Here is a 21,476-nt window from a genome sequence, read left to right on the forward strand (position 1 = left end):
CAACCAGGGGTTTGACTCAGGGGGTGCTCGGTTATTCTGGGTCATGATGTTTCTCTAAGTGGTTTATAGAGTCAGCCTATTCCTCCCCCCACCCCCCCAACAATTTGGGTCCTCATTTTACCCATCTTGGAAGGACGGAAGGCTGAGTCAACCTTGAGCCTGGTGAGATTCGAACGGCTAAATGTCAGGCAGCCGGCAGGCAGCAGAAGTAGCCTGCAGTACTGCACTCTAACCATTGCGACACTGTGGCTCATAGAAATAGGAATGTAACAAGAATTAGAATTAGAACAGAACAGAAATATAGAGTAGAACAGAACAACAGAATAGAATAGAACAGGAAACAGAAACAGGAATAGAATAGAATAGAATAGAATAGAATAGAATAGGAATAAGAATAGAAAAAATGGAATGGAATAGACTAGAATATTAGCCCTACACACGAAGAAGGCCACACGCTGGACCTTGTTTTTGTCTCTGGCCAGTGGATGAGTGATCTGGGAATAGGGGATTTAACTATCACTCCCCTGTCATGGTCAGATCACTCACTTCTCCGACTTGACTTCCCTGGTGCTACCCCCCGCTGCGGGGAGGCGGAGCCGGAAGACATTAGATGGTTCCGCCCCAAGCGCCTGATGGAACCAGATAAGTTCCAGACGGAGCTTGGGCCACCTCCTGTAGACCTGACCCGCCCCCAGGTAGAGGACCTGGTAGCCGCATGGAATAGTGCGACTGCCGGGGCCCTAGACCGAGTGGCGCCTTTGCGGCCTCTCCTGCGGCAACGAACCACCCTGGCCCCTTGGTTTACCGAGGAGCTAAGGGTGATGAAACGCCACAAGAGACGCCTAGAGAGTCGTTGGAGATCGTCCCGCTCCGAATTTGACCGAGCACAGGTACGAACCTACTTAAGGACGTACCTTGTGGCATTAAGAGCGGCCAAACGTCGGCAATTTGCCGCTCTTATTGCGTCCGCAGATAACCGCCCTGCCGCCCTGTTCCGGGTGACCTGCTCTCTTCTGTCTCAGAGGCCGCGGGAAGCCCCTCTGCAGGGCAGGGCAGAGGAATTTGGGAAATATATGCAGGATAAAGTCGCTCAAATCCGGAGGGAATGGGTCCCTTTCAGTAGGCTAGTGGAGACGCCCGAGGCGAGTCTTGAGAGACCATTCTGGGAGGAGTTTGACTCGGTTGCCATCGAGGATTTGGACAGGTTACGTGGACGTCTGCGACCTACCACATGTTTATTGGACCCGTGTCCCTCCTGGCTTGTACTGGCATCCTGGGAGGTTACACGTGACTGGCTCCTGGGCCTAGTGAATGCTTCGTTGGGCGAGGGGTCTCTGCCGGCCGCCTTGAAAGAGGCGGTTGTGAGACCCTTACTCAAGAAGCCTTCCCTGGACCCAACGGAGCTAGCTAATTATCGTCAAGTCTCCAACCTTCCCTTCTTAGCGAAGGTTGTAGAGAGTGTGGTGGCCCAACAGTTTCCACGTCACCTGGAGGAGAATGATTATCTAGACCCGCGCCAGTCCGGCTTCCGACCCGGGCACAGCACGGAGACGGCCTTGGTCGCGTTGGTTGATGATCTCTGGAGGGCCAGAGATAGGGGTTGTTCCTCTATCCTGGTCCTATTAGATCTCTCGGCGGCTTTCGATACCATCGACCATGGTATTCTGTTGCACCGGCTGGAGGGGTTGGGAGTTAGGGGCACCGTTTTACGGTGGTTCGGCTCCTACCTCTCCAGCCGGGCGCAACGTGTGTTGGCAGGGGAGCAGAGATCGACCCTGAGACCCCTCACTTGTGGGGTGCCGCAGGGGTCGGTTCTCTCGCCACTCCTGTTCAACACATACATGAAACCGCTGGACGAGATCATCCGTGGCTTTGGGGTGGGATATCATCTGTACGCTGATGATACTCAGCTGTACATTTCCACCCCGAACCACCCCAACAAGGCCATCGAAATGATGTCCCGGTGCCTGGAAGCCGTACGGGTCTGGATGGGTGACAACCGACTCAAACTCAACCCCTCCAAGACTGAGTGGCTGTGGCTTCCGGCCCCCCGGTTCAACCAGTTGCTTCCATCTCTGGCCATCGGGGGCGAGCAACTGGCCCCCATGGAGCGGGCGCGCAATTTGGGCGTCCTCCTGGATGCCTGGCTGTCCATGGATGACCATGTAACAGCCGTGGCAAGGGGGGCGTTCCACCAGGTTCGCCTGGTGCGCCAATTGCGCCCCTTATTGGACCGGGATGCCTTACGCACCGTCACCCATGCGCTGGTGACGTCTCGCCTAGACTACTGCAATGCTCTCTACATGGGGCTTCCCTTGAGATGCACTCGGAGACTGCAGTTGGTCCAGAATGCGGCCGCGCGGGTGATTATGGGGAGTACTAGGTACTCCCATGTAACACCTCTCCTGCGCGAGCTGCACTGGCTTCCTGTGGTCTATCGGGTGCGTTTCAAGGTTTTGATTATGATCTTCAAAGCCCTCCATGGCACAGGACCTAGTTATCTGCGGGATCGCATCCTGCCCCATACATCCCTACGACCAATTCGCTCGCACAGAGAGGGACTTCTCCGGGTGCCGTCCACTAAACAGTGTCGGGGGGCGACACCCAGGAGCAGGACCTTCTCTGTGATGGGCCCAGCCCTGTGGAATGACCTCCCCCTTGACATCAGGATTACTTCTGATCTCCGCTCCTTCCGTGTAAAGCTCAAGACCCACCTATTTCAATTATCTGGCCTGGCTCAACCGTAGCTTCATCCTATGCCTCCTGACAGTCCTTTTTAAATTTGTAATTTTTAATATGGGGTATTTTAGCTAATTTTATTATTATTATTGTGATGTATTTAATGATTGTCACCTCCTCCGTGTATGTGTATGTATGTGTGTAGTCTATATGTATACTTGTATGTGTTTTTATTTTACTGTACGCTGCCCCGAGTATCCTGTGGAGAGGGAGCGGCTAACAAATTAAATTTATTCTATTCTATTATTCTATAGAATAGAAAAAAAAATAAAACAAAAAAAGAATAAAATTGAATAGAATAGGAATAAGAATTTAAAAAATGGAATGGAATAGAATCGAAAAAAATAGAATAGAATAGAAAAGGAATAAGAATTTAAAAAATGGAATGGAATGGAATAGAATAGAAAAAATGGAATAAAATAGAATAGAATAGAAAAAAATGGAATAGAATAGAAAAGAAAAAATAGAATAGGAATAGGAATAGAGAAAATGGAATGGAATGGAATAGAAAAGAATAGAATAGAATAGGAATAGGAATAGAAAAAATGGAATGGAATAGAATAGAAAAGAATAGAATAGAATAGGAATAAGAATAGAAAAAATGGAATGGAATGGAATAGAAAAGAAAAAATAGAATAGGAATAGGAATAGAAAAAATGGAATGGAATAGAATAGAAAAGAATAGAATAGAATAGGAATAAGAATAGAAAAAATGGAATGGAATAGAATAGAAAAGAATAGAATAGAATAGGAATAAGAATAGAAAAAATGGAATGGAATGGAATAGAAAAGAAAAAATAGAATAGGAATAGGAATAGAAAAAATGGAATGGAATAGAATAGAAAAGAATAGAATAGAATAGGAATAAGAATAGAAAAAATGGAATGGAATGGAATAGAAAAGAAAAAATAGAATAGGAATAGGAATAGAAAAAATGGAATGGAATAGAATAGAAAAGAATAGAATAGAATAGGAATAAGAATAGAAAAAATGGAATGGAATAGAATAGAAAAGAATAGAATAGAATAGGAATAAGAATAGAAAAAATGGAATGGAATAGAATAGAAAAGAATAGAATAGAATAGGAATAAGAATAGAAAAAATGGAATGGAATGGAATAGAAAAGAAAAAATAGAATAGGAATAGGAATAGAAAAAATGGAATGGAATAGAATAGAAAAGAATAGAATAGAATAGGAATAAGAATAGAAAAAATGGAATGGAATAGAATAGAAAAGAATAGAATAGAATAGGAATAAGAATAGAAAAAATGGAATGGAATAGAATAGAAAAGAATAGAATAGAATAGGAATAAGAATAGAAAAAATGGAATGGAATAGAATAGAAAAGAATAGAATAGAATAGGAATAAGAATAGAAAAAATGGAATGGAATAGAATAGAAAAGAATAGAATAGAATAGGAATAAGAATAGAAAAAATGGAATGGAATAGAATAGAAAAGAATAGAATAGAATAGGAATAAGAATAGAAAAAATGGAATGGAATAGAATAGAAAAGAATAGAATAGGAATAAGAATAGAAAAAATGGAATGGAATAGAAAAGAAAAAATGGAATGGAATGGAATAGTAGAATAGAATAGAATAAAATTAAATAGAATTAAACAGAATTCTTTATTGGCGAAGTGTATTTGGACACACACAAGGAAATTGTCGCCAGTACACAAGCTCTCAGTGTTCATACATGCAACAAGTGATCAGTCACGATCATAATCATAAAATATGACCATCAAACATCGTAAGCTACACCATCCAGTGATAGGCATAGGATGCTAAATTAAAGTTACCTCGGTTGAGAAACACTGCTCTAGTGTTAGAGAGACCCAAGGCCTGCCTGTACTTCTCTCATGGAAACCCACCGCCCTGCTGATGGCCAACCACGCCTTACCTCCCCAGGTGTGCCGACAACGAAGCCTGCATCGCCATTCCGCTGGTGGAGGGTTACATCATGGTCTTGCAACCCGAGGAGCCCAAAATCAGCCTGAGCGGCATCAACCACTTTGCCCGTTCGGCTTCGGAGTTTGAGAGCGCTGAGGGCATCTCCCTCTTCCCCGAGCTTCGGATCATCAGCACCATCACACGGGAGGTGGAGCCCGAAGGAGAAGGGGAGGAGGACCCTACAGGTGAGACACGGAAGAGGAAGGGGAAGGCTTCCCGGAGTTCTGTTCTATTCTCAAGCAACCACTTTTCTCCCCAACGGAGCAAAGCGGCATCTTCTCCATAAAAATGGAAGCGGGAGTTAATTTGGGGAATGTTTTCGGCTGAGCTTTATTTTTGGGGGTGTCTCTTTTTATTCTGCCCTGAAAATCAGGGGTGAGTGGATGCGGGGTCAAATTCAGCAATGTTTGAGGGAGATGGGCGGTTAATGAAATAGAGGAAGGAAAGGGGAGAGAGAGGAAGGAAGGAAGGAAGGAAGGAAGGAAGGGAGGGAGGGAGGGAGGGAAGAAAGAGAGTAAGAAAGAAAGAGAAAAAGAAGGAAGGGAAGGGAAGAAAAAAAGAAAGAAAATGAAGGAAAAGGGAAAGGAAGGGAAGAAAGAAAAAGAAAAGAAAGAGGGAAGGGAGGGGAAGAAAGAAAATGAAAGGAAAGGAAGGGAAGAAAGAAAAATAAAGAGGAAAGGAAAAGGAAGGGAAGAAAGAGAATAAGAAAGAAAGAGAAAAGAAAAGAAGGAAGGAAGGGAAGAAAAAAGAAAGAAGGAAAAGAAAGGAAAGGGAAGAAAGAAGAAAGAAAGAGAATAAGAAAGAAAGAGAAAAGAAAAGAAGGAAGGAAGGGAAGAAAAAAGAATGAAGGAAAAGAAAGGAAAGGGAAGAAAGAAGAAAGAAAGAGAAAAAGAAAGAAAAGAAAGGAAGGGAGAGGAAGAAAGGGAAGAAAGAATGGAAAGAAATCTGGTCAAGGCACCAGATTAGAAAGAGGGAAACTCTGAGTTCAAGTTCTGCCTTAGCCGTGAAAGCCAGCGGAGTGACTTTGGGCTAGTCCTTCTTTCTCTCAACCCAACCCATCTCACAGGGAGGTTGTGGTGGAAGAAAAGAGGAAGAGGAACATGTGTCGGATACGTTTGCTACCTAATTGGTCCAAGTAATAAAGGCGGGTTACAAATAAATATTTAAAAACGTTGCGTATTTGGCAGTCGGGACAGGATCGATGAACGGAAAACATCCAGCAACCATCGCAGGCGGCCCAGATTTTATAGGGTGAAGATGCCAGTCGGGGAAACAACTTGATGATCAGCTGGGATTCAGCTGCTTTGGATGGGTTCTGGGGAAGCGGGAGTGGAAATTTTGAGTACCGTATTTTTCAGAGTATAACACGCACCTTTTTCCCCTCAAAAAAGAGGCTGAAAATCTGGGTGCATCTTATACACTGAATACAGCAATTTTTTTGCCTCCTGAAACCTTGTCCCTCTCACCAAAATGGCCATGCAGAGCCTTATGGAGGCTTCCAGAGAGCTCCTGAGGGCTGGGGAGGGCAGAAATGAGTGAAAAACGAGCCATTTTTTTGCTCAATTTTGCGCCCCCCCCCCCCAGTTCCTAGGAGCACTCTATAAGCCTGCTATGCATACAATTTTTTTTGACAAAAAAACAGGCCCATTTTCACGAAAAACGAGCCGTTTTGGGGAGGTCTGCAGAGTGCAAAAACTTTTGTTTTTAAATTTGCCTCTTCAAAACCTTGGTGCGTCTTATACTCCGAAAAATAGGGTAGCTCGGAGAACCAGTAAATACCACCTCTGGTTCTCCTTCCCCTGCCACGCCCACCAAGCCACGCCCACAGAACCGGTGGTAAAGAAAAAATTTGAATCCCACCACTGGTGGTGATATCTCACCACAACCTGAAAGCCATTTCTTATTTCCTCCTTCCTGATCGTTTCCCCCCTTTCTTCTCCTTTCCAGTCCAAGAATCCTTGGTGTCCGAAGAAATCATGCATAATTTGGATACCTGTGAGGTCTCGGTCTTGGGGGAGGAACTGAACAGGGACCAAGAGAGTCTGGAGGTCGACCTGGTACGGCTGCAACAGAAAGGAATGGAAATGAGCAGTTCAAGCCTTGGCCTCATCCTTACTGGTACGGCTCCCCCTCTCCCTTCACCTCTTGGAGAAGGTTTGCACCTTGCACCAAGCCACGGCTATCTTTCCAGGACATTCTAAGTCCGTTCTGGCACATGTGCCAGAGGTGGCATGCCAAGCCCTCTGTGTGGACATGCGTGCCATCACCAACTGCTCTTCTGCTTTCTGGAGCCCTGTAAACCCAAAGACAAGCTGGCCAGTATGCATGCACGCACCGGCCACCTGATCTTTGGGTTTCCCATGCTCTGGCAGGCACAAAGACCAGCTGGCCAGAAACCAGAAGACCAGCTGGCCAGCCCGCACATTTGCACCTTGTCAGGGGAAGATTTCACCCTGAACTAAATGAGGTCTTAGACCGCGGCTGTTTCCAAACAGGCATATTCTTTAAGGTGCGAAGAAAAGAAATAAAACATTCTGGAGAAACATATTCTAATTAAAAACAAACTTTAATACAAAAATAAGAAATGGAAATAAAACAAAACTACCTAATTGTTACATTTTGATAAAAGCAATTCTGTCTGCCAGTTTCCTGGTAGACGGACAAAGATCAAAAGGGAAGAGAAGAGTCTGGAATGTGTGAAGAGCAGGCACAGTACATCATTGTCAGATAAGACCTTATGACCTGCGCAGTAACTCTTTCAGTTTAACTATTTAGTTTCAATTCATCAGTTCAGGCTAGCAAACAATTTAACGCAGTGACACACCTGTCAGCTGGTCTTTGAATTTCCGGGGCTCCGGCACACATACATGCGTTCTGATTCAGGCACTCAGTGTCAAAAAGTCTCACCATCACTATTCTACGTCCTAAATCATGGCTTGCAATCTGCGACAACCGGGTTTTAACAAAGCACGGCCTCCTAACCAGCATCAATTATTTTAGCTGACCCGTGTCTGTTCTCCCCAGGGGTGGACACCATGGCCAGCTACGAGGAAGTTTTGCACTTGATCCGGTACCGTAACTGGCAGGCCATCTCGCTCTTTGACCGGAAGTTCAAGTTGGTGTGCTCGGAGCTCAACGGACGCTATGTTAGCAATGAATTTAAGGTGGAAGTAAGTGAAGGAGTTTCCTCTTCCGATAGGACTTTTGGGTTTGGGAATGTGGGCTTTCCCCGTTGGATGTATTGTGACCTTCTGTCGATGAGACAGAAGTAGACTTGTCATTAATGGAAGAGTACAGGACATGAACGCAGGAGGAGAAACCATCAGTTAATCCTGTGAGGGAGGCTTTTAAAATGACCACCCTCGAGTGCGCTGGGTATGAGACGGGGGCTGTTGTGACCCGCCAGCAGCCAGTGCATCTGGCAGCAGAGTTGTACAGTGAGGAGGTTGGGGAGGGTCCTGGAGTCTGGGGAAGGCTCTGATGAGGTCTTTGTGTTGGAGGCAGAGACGGGGCCAAGGCCGTCTGGCAGTGATCACGTGCCTACAGAGCTCGACATCAGTGAGGCAGAGGAACAGCTGGAACCTGTTCCCAGTGTGCGCATGCGCAGAGCTGCCAGAAGAAAAGAACAATAGTCCTACCGATGGGGGAATTTGGGGAAGAGGACCCTCAGATCGGGAAGTATAGACTAGTCAACAAGGCGCGCACACACACACACACACACACAGAGAGGCATACACCGGGTTTCTGCGGCTGGTTTCCTAAAACTCTTGTGTTCCCCTTTCTCTAATCTTGTATGTGCCAGGTGAATGTCATCCACACCGCTAATGTCATGGAACACGCCAGCCATATTGCTGCCCAGCAGCCACAGTTTGTGCAGCCTGTCCATCATTCCTTCGTTGACCTCTCTGGCCACAACCTCGCAAACCCTCACCCAGGGTTTTCCGGTAAGGACCACATCCCTTCCTTAAATCTCCCCGTCGCCATTTCCAACAGCTCCCCAGTTTTTGAAGAGGCAGCTGTTGAGGTGCCATTAAATCAGGGTGTCAACATTGCCATAGTGAGAGAAGGGGAGGGAGCGCATTCCACACATACTTTTCGGCTAAAGTCGGATCTCAGATTACTGCAGCAGTCTTGGGAGGGGTGCAACTCATTGGGGAATGTGATTTATGACACAGACTGAGGGGAGGGAAGTAACCGGGGTAAAGTTCAGCTATAAATCAAACAAAGCTGAGATCTGACTGCAAAAAGGCCTTGCCTATGGTGCTCCTAATAAATGACTAGTTTTATATTGAAACTTGGCTCAATACTCATGAATCAATTAGGGCATTTTTAGGAAACCTGACACAGGGTTTCTCAACCTAGTCCACTTTCAGATGTGCAGACTTCAACTCCCAGAATTTCCCCAACCAGCCATACTGGCTATAGGTAATTCTGGGAGTTGAAGTCCAAATGTCTTAAAGTCGCCATGTTTGGGAAACACCGCATTAAACCAAGTTACATCTGAGCAGCAGTAATTAAAGATGCTAAAATTTAGGCCTTCCTGCTGGCATCAAGAAGAGCTTCCTAGCTTTCTGAAACATACCTGTTGTGAAAAATGAATAGAATAAAGCAGAATATTCAGAAACGTCGCATCACCAAACGTCAGTCTCCTGTTTGTTGGCACCGTGTCATAAAAATGATGGGAAACCTAAATATACAGACAGTGGACTGCTGCAAATTACACTGTTTGTTCCCTGCCTGTCTTAGGATTTTCCGGCTCTCGAGAAGGGGGTAGCAATTAGAAACTTACTTGAGGACATGGGCCAATTTTTCTGGAGTTTCTGGACTTCTGCAGAACCACAACGTGAATATGCAAGAAGGGAATTACCGTATTTTCCCCAAAATAAGACTGGGTCTTATATTAATCTTTGCTCCCAAAACACATTAGGGTTTATTTCCTGATTAGGTCTTATTTTGGGGCAAATATGGTATTAAATGTATCCGTCTGGCTGACAGTCAGAATTGTGGCTCATTTTTGGGGTAGGGCTTATATTAGGTAAAGGTTCCCCTCGCACATATGTGCTAGTCGTTCCTGACTCTAGGAGGCTGTGCTCATCTCCGTTTCAAAGCCAAAGAGCCAGCGCTCTCCAAAGACGTCTCTGTGGTCATGTGGCCGGCATGACTCAACGCCCGAAGGTGCACGGACCGCCGTTACCTTCCCACCAAAGATGGTTCCTGTTTTTTCTACTTGCGTTTTTTACGTGCTTTCGAACTGCTAGGTTGGCAGAAGCTGGGGCAAGTCACGGGAGCTCGCTCCGTGACATGGTGCTAGGGATTCGAACCGCCAAACTGCCGACCTTTTTGATCCGACAAGCTCAGCGTCTTAGCCACAGAGCCACCGTGTCTCTTAGGGTTTATATTACGAGCATCCTAAAAATCATGCTAGGGCTTATTTTCCAATTAGGTCTTACTTTTGGGGAAATACGGTAGATCCCTGGTATACGAGTTAGCCCATTCTGCTTCTCCACTTACATCCCCACAGATTCTATTCCCCCAGATCAGTTGCCCCAAATTCCCACCGCCCAGAACAGGCAAAAAATGAATGCATTTCTGCGCCTCCTGCTTCCCCTTCACACCTAACTCCCTTCCTCTTCTGAACACGCTGTTCCCCAGTGGTTCCCAGTACCGCCACGGTGGTGATTGTGGTGTGCGTCAGCTTCCTGGTTTTCATGATCATCCTTGGAGTCTTCCGGATCAGAGCGGCCCATCAGCGGACAATGCGGGACCAGGACTCTGGGAAGGAGAACGAGATGGACTGGGACGACTCTGCCTTGACCATCACGGTTAACCCCATGGAGGTAAAGGCTGGTTGAGCTCTCGGCTCGTCCCAAAGTTCGGATATTCTCATTATAACTTTTGGAGCTGATCGATTGGAGCTGTCGTGGGTGGGGGGCCAAGGATTTTGGACCCATCTTTTTGAAGACGGGGCCTTCTTCTTTAATAGCAATAGCCCTTAGACTTACCATATGTTTGGAGCATAAGACGTATCATTTTCCCCCAAAAAAAGAGGGTGAAAATTTGGGCGCGTCTTAGACGCCGAATGTATCCCCACCCACCCTCACCAGAGGCCAAAAACACGAGGCATGGAGGCAGCGGTGGTCTGTGGCAATCCCTAGAGCCTGGAACAGCCGATTGGGGGTATTCCGGCAGTCCGATCCACCTGCCAATCATCTATGCTGATGAAATCAGGCTACAATAAGTGCTGAAGCTGACTTGGATAGTCAGAGTTTGCAGTAGCCATCACATTCAGAAAGCAGAGTGACTGATTCAGCAGGATTCAAAATAGTAATAATAATCTACAAAAATCCACCCTACTTGGAACAACTTATGTTCTCCGACGTTACCTAAACAGTTCCTAGGTCCTTGGTTAGGACTCGAGCTGTTGTGCTACCAACCAGCCCCAAAGGCTGTGAATCTCACCAAAGATTAACAACAACAACAACAACAACAACAATAATAATAATAATAGTAATAGTAATAAAAATAAAAATAAAAATATACAATACATTACCAAAAGCAGGTTTTCCAAGGTAGCAGTAAATGCAAGCAAAACACAAGCAGTTTCACTTTCAGTTCTCGGTTCTCAGAGTCAGCCTCTTGCCCCCAACAATTTGGGTCCTCGGTTTACCCACCTTGGAAGGATGGAAGGCTGAGTCAACCTTGAGCCAGTCGTTCAGGATCAAACTGCTTGCAGTGGGCCGAGTCAGCCTGCAATACTATATTCTAACCACAGGGAGGTCGAGGGACAAAGGAAGGAATAGTACTTAAGACTTATATACCGCTTCACACTGCTTTACAGCCCTCGGCTAAGCCAGGCTCCTTCCTGTCTCCTTGTTGCTCACACAGCAAATTTCAGACTCCAAATAGTCCTCATTGGCTGACTTACTTGCTATGCCTATTTATTGGCTGATCTTATTACCATATCTCAGCTGAATACCATGGATGCTGGTAGGCAGAGGCAGAATTTTTTCTTATTATTATTTTCCTCCCCAAAAACTCACGTGCATCTTATACTCCGGAGCGTCTTATACTCCGAAAAATATGGTATATATACGACTTCACTGCTTCACAGCCCTCTCTAAGCGGTTGACAGAGTCAGCCTCTTGCCCCCAACAATCTGGGTCCTCATTTTACCCACCGCCGAAGGATGGAAGGCTGAGCCAACCTTGAGGCAGTGAGGGTCAAACTACTAGTCGTCAGCCTGCACTACTGCATTCTAACTACTGCGCCAACACAGCTCTTAAAAGTGCCACTAAGCCTATTTTACAGTTTCCATGACTGGCTTTCCACACGGGAAACTTCAAATGCCAGGAAGGACCCCGTTGTGTTGGGAAAATTCGGGCCAATTCCTCTCCATATTATTTCTTGGAAAGCAGCTCCTTATTCTCATCTCCGTACACAACACCCACATCCCCCTTCACACCCACCTCCCAAAATACCTCTTAGTGGTGCTCTTTCCTCCTGTCCATCCTTTTCTCCCATAGCCTGCCTGTTCGTCCCTCGAGCTCTCCGATGAGACTTTTGAGTTGAATCTCCGGGTGTAGGGCAGGAGGGAATGCGACTGCCCCCCTAGGGTTCTCTCTTAAGGTACAACCCCCCCCGAACAGGAGAGCCCCTTGAGAGAGTCTCCGTGTGTCTCTGTTTCCCAGACGTACGAGGACCAGCACAGCAGCGAGGAGGAAGAGGAGGAGGAGGAAGAGGAAAGCGAAGACGGGGGCGAGGAAGACGACATCACCAGCGCGGAATCGGAGAGCAGCGAGGAGGAGGAGGGTGGGGGCGAGCAGGAGGAGGACCCCCAGCACGTCAACCGGCAGCAGCAGTTGGAGTGGGACGATTCGACCCTGCCCTACTGAGCCTCACGCTCCCTGCTCGCCTCGTCGGTTTTTTTCGTTTCGTTTCGTTCTCCCGCTCCGGAGAATGCCAGGACAAACCACTTCCCTTCCTTTCAGGGGTGCCAGAGGCCAGGCCGTCTCCTGGCCCCATTAGAGTTGGCCAGTATCCCTTCCCTCCCACCCACCCCTCCCCTTCGTGTGTCGGACATACCCTTTCCCAAATCCCTGCCTGTAGAAATGTAACTAGCACTTCTTCCTCCCCTCCACCAGTGACTGAATTGTGATTTCCCTTTCTTTCTATTTTTTTAACCATAGGGCCTTGCCTTGTGCTTTCTGGCCCCAGTCATCTCCCTCCAAAGGGCCTCGGTCATCCCGGCTGCCCCCCCCCCCTTTGTGAGCGACGTTCCCGCCCACGACCACATACGGGTGGCTCTTAAAGCAGCCGCCGTTTTCAGCTTGCAGAGGAGGCTGCTTTAATGAACCGCAGGGAAAAAGGCATGTCTTCTCAACGCTTGTAAAACATGCCCGGATCTAAATGCTTCCCCCTTCTGTTTTTTTCCCCCCTCCACTTTAGAATTAACTTTTATTTTTTATTTTTTTATTATTTTATGTGGGGGTGTCTTCTCTCTACCCCACCCTCCCTACTTCACACCTCTTTTTTCTGCTTTGCGAGGGGGTGAAAGCAAGGGAAAACAACAACCCGCCGTTCCTTTGTCGACTGAGAGCTAACTTTTTTTTTTAATGATTATTATCATTTAGTCTTTTTCTTAAAAAGAAAAAAAAGCCAACACCTTGGTTTGATTTTTAGTTGATTTTCGGTTGTCTCGGGTCCTCCCTGCGGACAATGTTCTTTTTTTATCCTTCCCGACTCTAGTGCATGTGTAAAATGGCAAAATGGAGGGGGTGGGTGGGGTGGGGGTTAATCAATATTTAGGAGATTTAACAAGACTTTTTAATATTTTGTAAATACGTCGGAACTATGTAATTATGTCACTTGTGGTAGTGAAAACATGACTGGGCTAGGGAGGGACAGGGAGGGAAGGGAGACAACCACGATCGTGTGGAGGTTTTTTTAAAAAAAAAAACGACGGCGATGAAGAAATCACGCAGCATGGCATAACGATTTCACAGGGTTTCCCCCCCCCCCCCCAGAATTCCCTAAACTTCCCTGGGACAAGTTTTAAAAGTAGTAAAGCAGAGAAACCAACGACCACCCGGAAGCCGACGGACTCGACTGCGATTTCATAACAAGGTCTGTGGATGGGTTTCTCTCCCCCCCCTTTTTAAAAAATAAATTAATACATTTTTCTTTCCGAAAGGAGTGGGGTGGGGGAGAAGAAAGAAAGGTAGCTTCTCTTGGCCACCTTTGGATGCCAACTTCGCTTGTTATCCTCGGAAGCTACGCGGCTTCGCAGCTTCTGTTGTTGTCGTCGTCGTTTTGAAAGCACCCGGGGGCCCTTTAAACACAGCCCTCTCTGGGTTTTACACTTCTCAGGAGTTGAGCCAGATCCAGAAAGCTGCGCGGTCCAAGTTCACCTCCGCTTCCGAGGGAAGCTTCTATTCTGGCGCCATTTTGTTTTTCCCAACACTCCCATCCATTCCTGTAGTTATTACAACACTAACTTGAGATGTGGGTGTCTCTTCTCTTCGGTTTATTTTTTATTATTATTATTATTTTTATTGGGGGAAGGGGAACACACACACGAGGAGGAGGGTCTTTGTATGCCCCCAAATGGATGGGGCTTTTCCTTCTCCCCCCCCCCCCTCCAGCGATCGCATCAACATTCCAGATAACGACGAGAGTGGTCCAAGAGATGGAAACGGACCTAGCGTTTCATCAAACCTTGCCTGGGTGATTTCGTGCCAGGAGCAGAATGATTTTTCCCCCAAAGCAGCTTTACGCACCGGTAGTGGCAGGAAATGTCACGTTCTCCTGGGTGGAAAGGGGTTGGAGGATTTGAGGGGGGTGGTGTCGAGGAAGGGATCTTCTCCCTGTTTGTTTCACTTTTTGAACAAAAAAGTTTTCGGGCTCTGTCACCAAAGTGGAAAAGCCCTTTTCTTAATCACACTTTCCGACAGAATAATTAACCGGTGGAACTGCTTGCCACCAGAAGTGGCAGGGGCTCCATCACGGGAAGTTTTTAAGAAGAGACTGGACAACCATTTGCCTGAAATGATGTAGGGTCTCCTGCCCTGAGCAGGGGGGTTGGACTAGAAGACCTCCAAGGTCCCTTCCAACTCTGTCATCCTGTTAAAACACACACACGGCTTCCCTTCAGCTACATAGTAGATCATCTCCCCCAAAACTGGCAAAAGCACAAAAAAAAATTACAAAGGGAGGAGGAAAAGGACTTCAGCTACAAAAGTATAGAAGCTTTTTTTTTTTTAATTTACATTTTTGCAGCGGGAAGCAAGGAACAGGAAAGGAAAGGAGACAATTTGTGGCAGAAATATTCGGACAGGTAGAATTCTCCTTTGGGTCTTGGCCATCTCACCATGCAAACAATGAGGTGCCTGTTATCAGTGGGACGGGGTGCTTGAATTATGCCCCCTCTCTGGGCATCCTTTTTTGTTAACTGCCAAACGAGTGTGTGTAGGGTTTCCTTCGGGCCGGTGTGATCTCCACAGTGCCTTTGGCAACGGGGCAGCTCGGAAAGCCAAGTGCAGTTTCACTCGTCCTCCCCCCTCCCTCAAATCATCACCCCTTCCCCCCCCCTTTGCAAAAGCAAAAAAAAAAAAAAAGGATAGGAGGAAAAAACCCCCAGTTGATTGATTAAACAGGCAAGAGAAAAGCTGGTTTGGAAGATTTCCACACGCAACGTTTCACTGGGAACGCTCTTTAACTTGTGTCTGAATTTGTCCTGTGTTTTTGTGGTCACCGTGTAGAGAAAAAACAAAACGAACCTTAAAAGCCTTTTTCTCCATGATCCCGTCTCTGTTTAGCAACTGTATTTTAGAGTCTCTAAACCTAATCATGTCCACTCTGCTTTTCCCCTCCCCTCCCTCCCTCCCGCCCACCCACCCATGCTAATACGGAGAGGCTGTTAAATTTTTTTCCCCCTCTGATGCATTTTGTAGCCATCATGGGTCTAACATTTCAGATGTGTATATTGGTAAATAGGTCATGTTTGGAAAAGTCTGAGCTACAATAAATTTCTGATTCTAAAAACGATGAGTTGAATTGCTGTCATTTGGGGAAGGGAGATCCAGAAGTTTCCTTGGTGTCTGCCTGCCTGCCTGTCACTTATCTATCTACCGTATCGATCTGTCTGTCTATCTACCTAGAAACCTACTGTATCTATCTATCCTATCTCTATTTATCTATCTATCCATCCATCCATCTATCCTATCTAGCTATCTGTCTATCCTATCTAGCTATCATCTCTGCCTCTCTGTCTTGTCTATCAACCTACCAACCTACTGTACCTCTCTCTCTCTTGCTATCTATCTCTATTTATCCTATTTATCTATCTAGCTATCTATCTCTATTTATCTTTATCTAACTATCCTATCTAGCTATTTGTCTATCCTATCTAGCTATCATCTCTGCCTCTCTGTCTTGTCTGTCTATCAACCTACCAACCTACTGTACCTCCCCCCCCTCTCTCTCTCTTGCTATCTATCCTATCTATCTATTTATCCTATTTATCTAGCTATCTATCTATCTCTATTTATCCTATTTATCTAGGTATCTATCTCTATTTATCTTTATCTAACTATCTATCCTATCTAGCTATCTGTCTATCCTATAGCTATCATCTCTGCCTCTCTGTCTTGTCTGTCTATCAACCTACCAACCTACTGTACCCCCCCTCTCTCTTGCTATCTATCTCTATCCTATTTATCCTATTTATCTATCTAGCTATCTATCTCTATTTATCTTTATCTAACTATCTATCCTATGTAGCTATCTGTCTATCCTATCTAGCTATCATCTCTGCCTCTGTCTTGTCTGCCTATCTACCTACCAACCTACTGTGTCTGTCAGTCTGTCTGTCTGTCTGTCTGTCTGTCTGTCTATCTATCTATCTATCTATCTATCTATCTATCTATCTATCTATCTATCTATCATCTCCCTATCAATCTCTCTTTATCCTATTTATCATATCTATCTATCTATCTATCTATCTATCTATCTATCTCTATTTAGCTTTATCTAGCTATCTATCGTATCTAGCTATCTCTGTCCTATCTAGCTATCATCTCTGCCTCTGTCTTGTCTGTCTATCTACCTACCATCTCTCTCTCTCTCTCTCTCTCTCTCTCTCTCTCTAGTTATCCTATCTAGCTACCTCTATTTATCCTATCTAACCATCCATCTATCTACCTACCCTATCTATATCTACCTACCTACCTACCTATCATCTCTGTCTTGTCTATATCTACTGGTACCATGTTTCCCCGAAAATAAGCCCAGGTCTTATTTTCTTTTGACCCCTGAAGTAAGTGCTTGGCCTTATTTTCGGGGAAGTCTTAATTCTTTTTGAGGTACAAGAGGCCCCTTAACCTCAGCCCACAACCCGTGGATCAGCTGACCCAGAGAGGGCCAGATGTTCTGTCTCTGTTTCTGGCACACTCTTGCCAGCCTTACCGTCACTGGGCCTGCCACTCTTTTTGCGGCCGCCACTAAGAGAAGGGGCGCGGGAACTAGAGTTTGCAGGAGTGGCCTCTGCAAGACCGTTCTGCGTGGAGGGCGGGTGTATGTGGGGCGCATGGGGAATGTTCCCCCGGAAATGGTGGGACTGGCTGCGCATTCGGTTAAAATATTTTAGGGAGGGCTTATTTTCAGGGGAGGGTTTATTTTAGCGCATGCCCTCAAAAGCCCGATTTGGCTTCTTATCCGGGGAGGAGGTCTTATTTTCAGGCAAGCGGTAGTTAGGAATCTCACAGGCTTTGAAATTTTTTGAAAACACGCTCAGGTCCCCAGCAGAAACAAAACATTGTCCAAAGATACCGGTAAAACAAACTTGAATTTATTGAAAAGCTGGATTTTATAAAGAAAAGGGTTATCAGGAAGGGACCAGTTGTTGTTTTTTTTAAAGAAAGAATGCAATTAAGAAGGAGCTGAAAAGTTTGCAAGAACATTTCTTCATCGGACAAACCAGGACGTGTGACGTCATCAAGCCACCCACCTCCTTGCCAAAACTTCTCACCGTACTTCTCACCATGGGCTCCTCTTTCAAAAGACAGTTCCTGGTCTCGCAGGACCGGGAATTTGGGGGGAGGAGGGGGTTCAACGTTTTGTGCAAAAACCAACAGGTTTTGTGAGAAAAGTCCATCTCTTTCTAAAGAGGCCAGCTCTTTTGGATGCATCTTTTGAAACCTCACAACCACCTCTGCTCAACCAGTGAGCGAGTTCAAGTACCATTGAGCAGTATAAAATACAAATCTCACGCTCGCTCACACACACACACACACACAGAGTTATACCTATAACGCAGATCCTCAAACAGCACGGTTGCCAAAATCGTGCCACGGTTCCTCGTCATTCTCTTTGCGCCATCACCATTCGGCCAAGGAGTTTTATCTCCAGGGGCTTCTGGAATGAAGGACGTCGTCTCGTCTCGCCATCCACATCTGGCCCGCTTAAAAACAGTCCTCTCAACCTGTTTCGTGCAAAGGTGTGGAAGGCCCACCTGCTCCATCCGGAAAGTCAGGAAGGAAGGGCTCCAGGAGAGGGCCTCCCACTACTGGCGGTTATCCTTGGAGACGTTATGGGCCAGCCAGTTGACTTTGGTTTTCCAGCTCTCCCGAAGAGCCTCGTTGAACTTAAGTTGGAATTGCTTCCGGGCCTCTTCATCCGTCTTCCCCAATGCCAACGAGTCCTGAAAGGTGTAAATGAGACCTTAGGGGTGGTGGTGGTGGTGGGGAAATCTCCTCACCTAGGTTTTACACAGAATAGAATGAAATGGAATACAATACGGTACAAAACGGTAGACTACGGTAAAGTAGAATACGGTAGCGTTAGACTAGACTAGACTAATAATGGAACGGAATAGAACAGAACGGAATAGAATAATAATAGAGCAGAGCAGAATAATGAGTGGAGTGGAGAGTGGAGAGGAATAGGATAGGGTAGAGTAGAGTAGAGTAGAGTAGAGTAGAGTAGAGTAAGGAATAGGAAATGATAGACTGGAATAGGGATAGAATGGAATGGAATGAAATAGCTGGAAGGGACTTTGGAGGTCTTCTAGTCCAGCCCCCTGCTCAAGCTATACCATCCCAGACAAGCGACTTAGAAACCTCCAGTGATGGAGCACCCACAATTTTTGGGGGGGCACCATTCTAAACCTCTGCTAACTCTAGAGGCTACATCAGAGCTTCACCCTGAGCCAGAAGTCAATACAACCGAAGGAGGAGGCAGACTACGAATATCATATCTTCTTCCTTACTGCCTCACTTTTGATGTATATTATGTCTCTTGCAATCTGCAGAAAACCCTATTTCCCCCCCACCCTCACCCCTTTTCTCAGTCCCTATATAAATTACATGTGGGCTAGCATGATGGCCTTCAAACTCGGGAGTCATTGGCAATCTAGTGGGCAGAATCGGCCTGCAGTACTGCATTCTAACCACTGCGTCGCCACGAACCAATCTGGGTTCTCGTTTTACCCACCTCGGAAGGATGGATGCCACGGGCGAGCAGGCGGCAATATAAATTTAATAATAAATTTTTAAAAATGGAAGGTTGAGTCAGCATTGAGCCTGGTGAGATTTGAACTGCCAAATTGCAGGCAGCCGGCAGAAGTAGCCTGCAGTACTGCCCTCTCGCCACTGCGTCACCGTGGCTCACCTTTCCATTTTTGTGGTGTTCAGAACACTTGACTCTTTGTAATGGATTTCATGATCCAGCCCAAATCTGGAAGATTGTGACCCCACTCAAAACGTCTCCTCCTCCTCCTCCTCACCTTGAGATACTGGATGTCTTTGGAGCAGCTCAACTCCGGCAAGCCAGCAGCTTTCATCAGGGAGAAAAGATGCAAGAAGAGAAGGCCATGGCCTCGTAGGATCATGTAAGCCGTTTCACAGTAATCTCTGAATCTGAGAGGGGTGGGGGAAAGATCACATGAGGTTAACTCGGGGTGAAATTCAGCAGGTTCTGACAGGTTCTGGAGAACCGGTAGCGGAGATTTTTGAGTAGTTCGGAGAACCGGCAAATACCATCACTGGCTGGCCCCAGAGTGGGGAGGGAATGGGGATTTTGCAATATCCTTCCCCTCGAGTGGGGAGGGAATGGGGATTTTGCAGTATCCTTCTCCTGGAATGGGGAGGGAATGGGGATTTTACAATATCCTTCCCCTGGAGTGGGGAGGGAATGGGGATTTTACAGTATCCTTCCCCCGGAGTGGGGAGGGAATGGGGATTTTGCAGTATCCTTCTCCTGGAGTGGGGAGGGAATGGGGATTTTGCAATATCCTTCCCCTGGAGTGGGGAGGGAATGGGGATTTTGCAGTATCCTTTCCCCAGGAGTGGGGAGGGAATGGGGATTTTGCAGTATCCTTCCTTCCCCTGGAGTGGGGAGGGAATGGAGATTTTGCAGTATCCTTCCCCTGGAGTGGGGAGGGAATGGAGATTTTGCAATATCCTTCCCCTGGAGTGGGGAGGGAATGGGGATTTTACAGTATCCTTCCCCCGGAGTGGGGAGGGAATGGGGATTTTGCAGTATCCTTCTCCTGGAGTGGGGAGGGAATGGGGATTTTGCAATATCCTTCCCCTGGAGTGGGGAGGGAATGGGGATTTTGCAGTATCCTTTCCCCAGGAGTGGGGAGGGAATGGGGATTTTGCAGTATCCTTCTCCTGGAGTAGGGAAGGAATGGGGATTTTGCAGTATCCTTCTCCTGGAGTGGGGAGGGAATGGGGATTTTACAATATCCTTCTCCTGGAGTGGGGAGGGAATGGGGATTTTGCAATATCCTTCTCCTGGAGTGGGGAGGGAATGGGGATTTTACAGTATCCTTCCCCCGGAGTGGGGAGGGAATGGGGATTTTGCAGTATCCTTCTCCTGGAGTGGGGAGGGAATGGGGATTTTGCAATATCCTTCTCCTGGAGTGGGGAGGGAATGGGGATTTTACAGTATCCTTCCCCCGGAGTGGGGAGGGAATGGGGATTTTGCAGTATCCTTCTCCTGGAGTGGGGAGGGAATGGGGATTTTGCAATATCCTTCCCCTGGAGTGGGGAGGGAATGGGGATTTTGCAGTATCCTTCCCCCGGAGTGGGGAGGGAATGGGGATTTTGCAGTATCCTTCTCCTGGAGTGGGGATGGAATGGAGATTTTGCAGTATCCTTCCCCTGGAGTGGGGTAGGAATGGAGATTTTGCAGTATCCTTCCCCCAGGAGTGGGGAGGGAATGGGGATTTTGCAGTATCCTTCCCCTGGAGTGGGGAGGGAATGGAGATTTTACAGTATCCTTCCTTCCTCTGGAGTGGGGAGGGAATGGGGATTTTGCAGTAACCTTTCCCTGGAGTGGGGAGGGAATGGGGATTTTACAGCATCCTTCCTTCCTCTGGAGTGGGGAGGGAATGGGGATTTTCTGTATCTTTCCCCTGCCATGCCCACCAAGCCACGCCCACAGAACTAGTAGTAAAAAAAATTGAATTTCACCCCTGGGGTTACTACTCAGTCCCGGATTTGGGAGATCAATTGCCAACTGTAAGTTGAATTGAACTGAACTATATTTGAGTACCTGCCTACTCTGTCAACATCCAGCTCGAGTATCCAAATAAAAGTCATGGATCATTTAATTTCTGATAAGCTTACCATTTATTGAATATACTGCATGATAATAGCGAGGTAAAACTAACTCTGAAATTCTCAGGCATCAGTTCAACGTATTAAAACAATGATTTTCCCAGCCAACCCGCGCCCCCAGGCTTCCTTGTAGACCATGTAAACAAGTTTGTTATGGGAACTA

At 46.6% G+C, this 21,476-nt stretch overlaps 2 protein-coding genes across 5 annotated transcripts in view; one reads left to right on the forward strand and one right to left on the reverse strand.

Annotated features, from left to right (window-relative positions):
- CLSTN1 (calsyntenin 1) overlaps window positions 1-15,737 on the forward strand; it is a 58,586-nt gene extending 42,849 nt beyond the window's left edge. For all 3 annotated transcript variants that reach the window (XM_081955502.1, XM_081955503.1, XM_081955504.1), the window contains 6 exons: window positions 4,653-4,879; window positions 6,642-6,812; window positions 7,719-7,864; window positions 8,497-8,638; window positions 10,347-10,531; window positions 12,383-15,737. In XM_081955502.1, coding sequence (XP_081811628.1) covers window positions 4,653-4,879; window positions 6,642-6,812; window positions 7,719-7,864; window positions 8,497-8,638; window positions 10,347-10,531; window positions 12,383-12,586 — 1,075 coding nt within the window. In that variant the 3' untranslated portion in view covers window positions 12,587-15,737. The remainder of the gene's footprint in view (window positions 1-4,652; window positions 4,880-6,641; window positions 6,813-7,718; window positions 7,865-8,496; window positions 8,639-10,346; window positions 10,532-12,382) is intronic.
- Window positions 15,738-17,524: 1,787 nt separating this feature from the next.
- PIK3CD (phosphatidylinositol-4,5-bisphosphate 3-kinase catalytic subunit delta) overlaps window positions 17,525-21,476 on the reverse strand; it is a 45,723-nt gene continuing 41,771 nt past the window's right edge. For both annotated transcript variants that reach the window (XM_081955501.1, XM_081955500.1), the window contains exons 22-23: window positions 19,474-19,606; window positions 17,525-18,390 (exon numbers count right to left, since the gene is read on the reverse strand). In XM_081955501.1, the coding sequence (XP_081811627.1) occupies window positions 18,253-18,390; window positions 19,474-19,606 (271 nt within the window). In that variant the 3' untranslated portion in view covers window positions 17,525-18,252. The remainder of the gene's footprint in view (window positions 18,391-19,473; window positions 19,607-21,476) is intronic.

This window comes from Natrix helvetica (genome assembly GCF_964273705.1).
Source record: "Natrix helvetica genome assembly, chromosome: 5".
Taxonomy (NCBI): Eukaryota; Metazoa; Chordata; class Lepidosauria; order Squamata; family Natricidae; genus Natrix; species Natrix helvetica.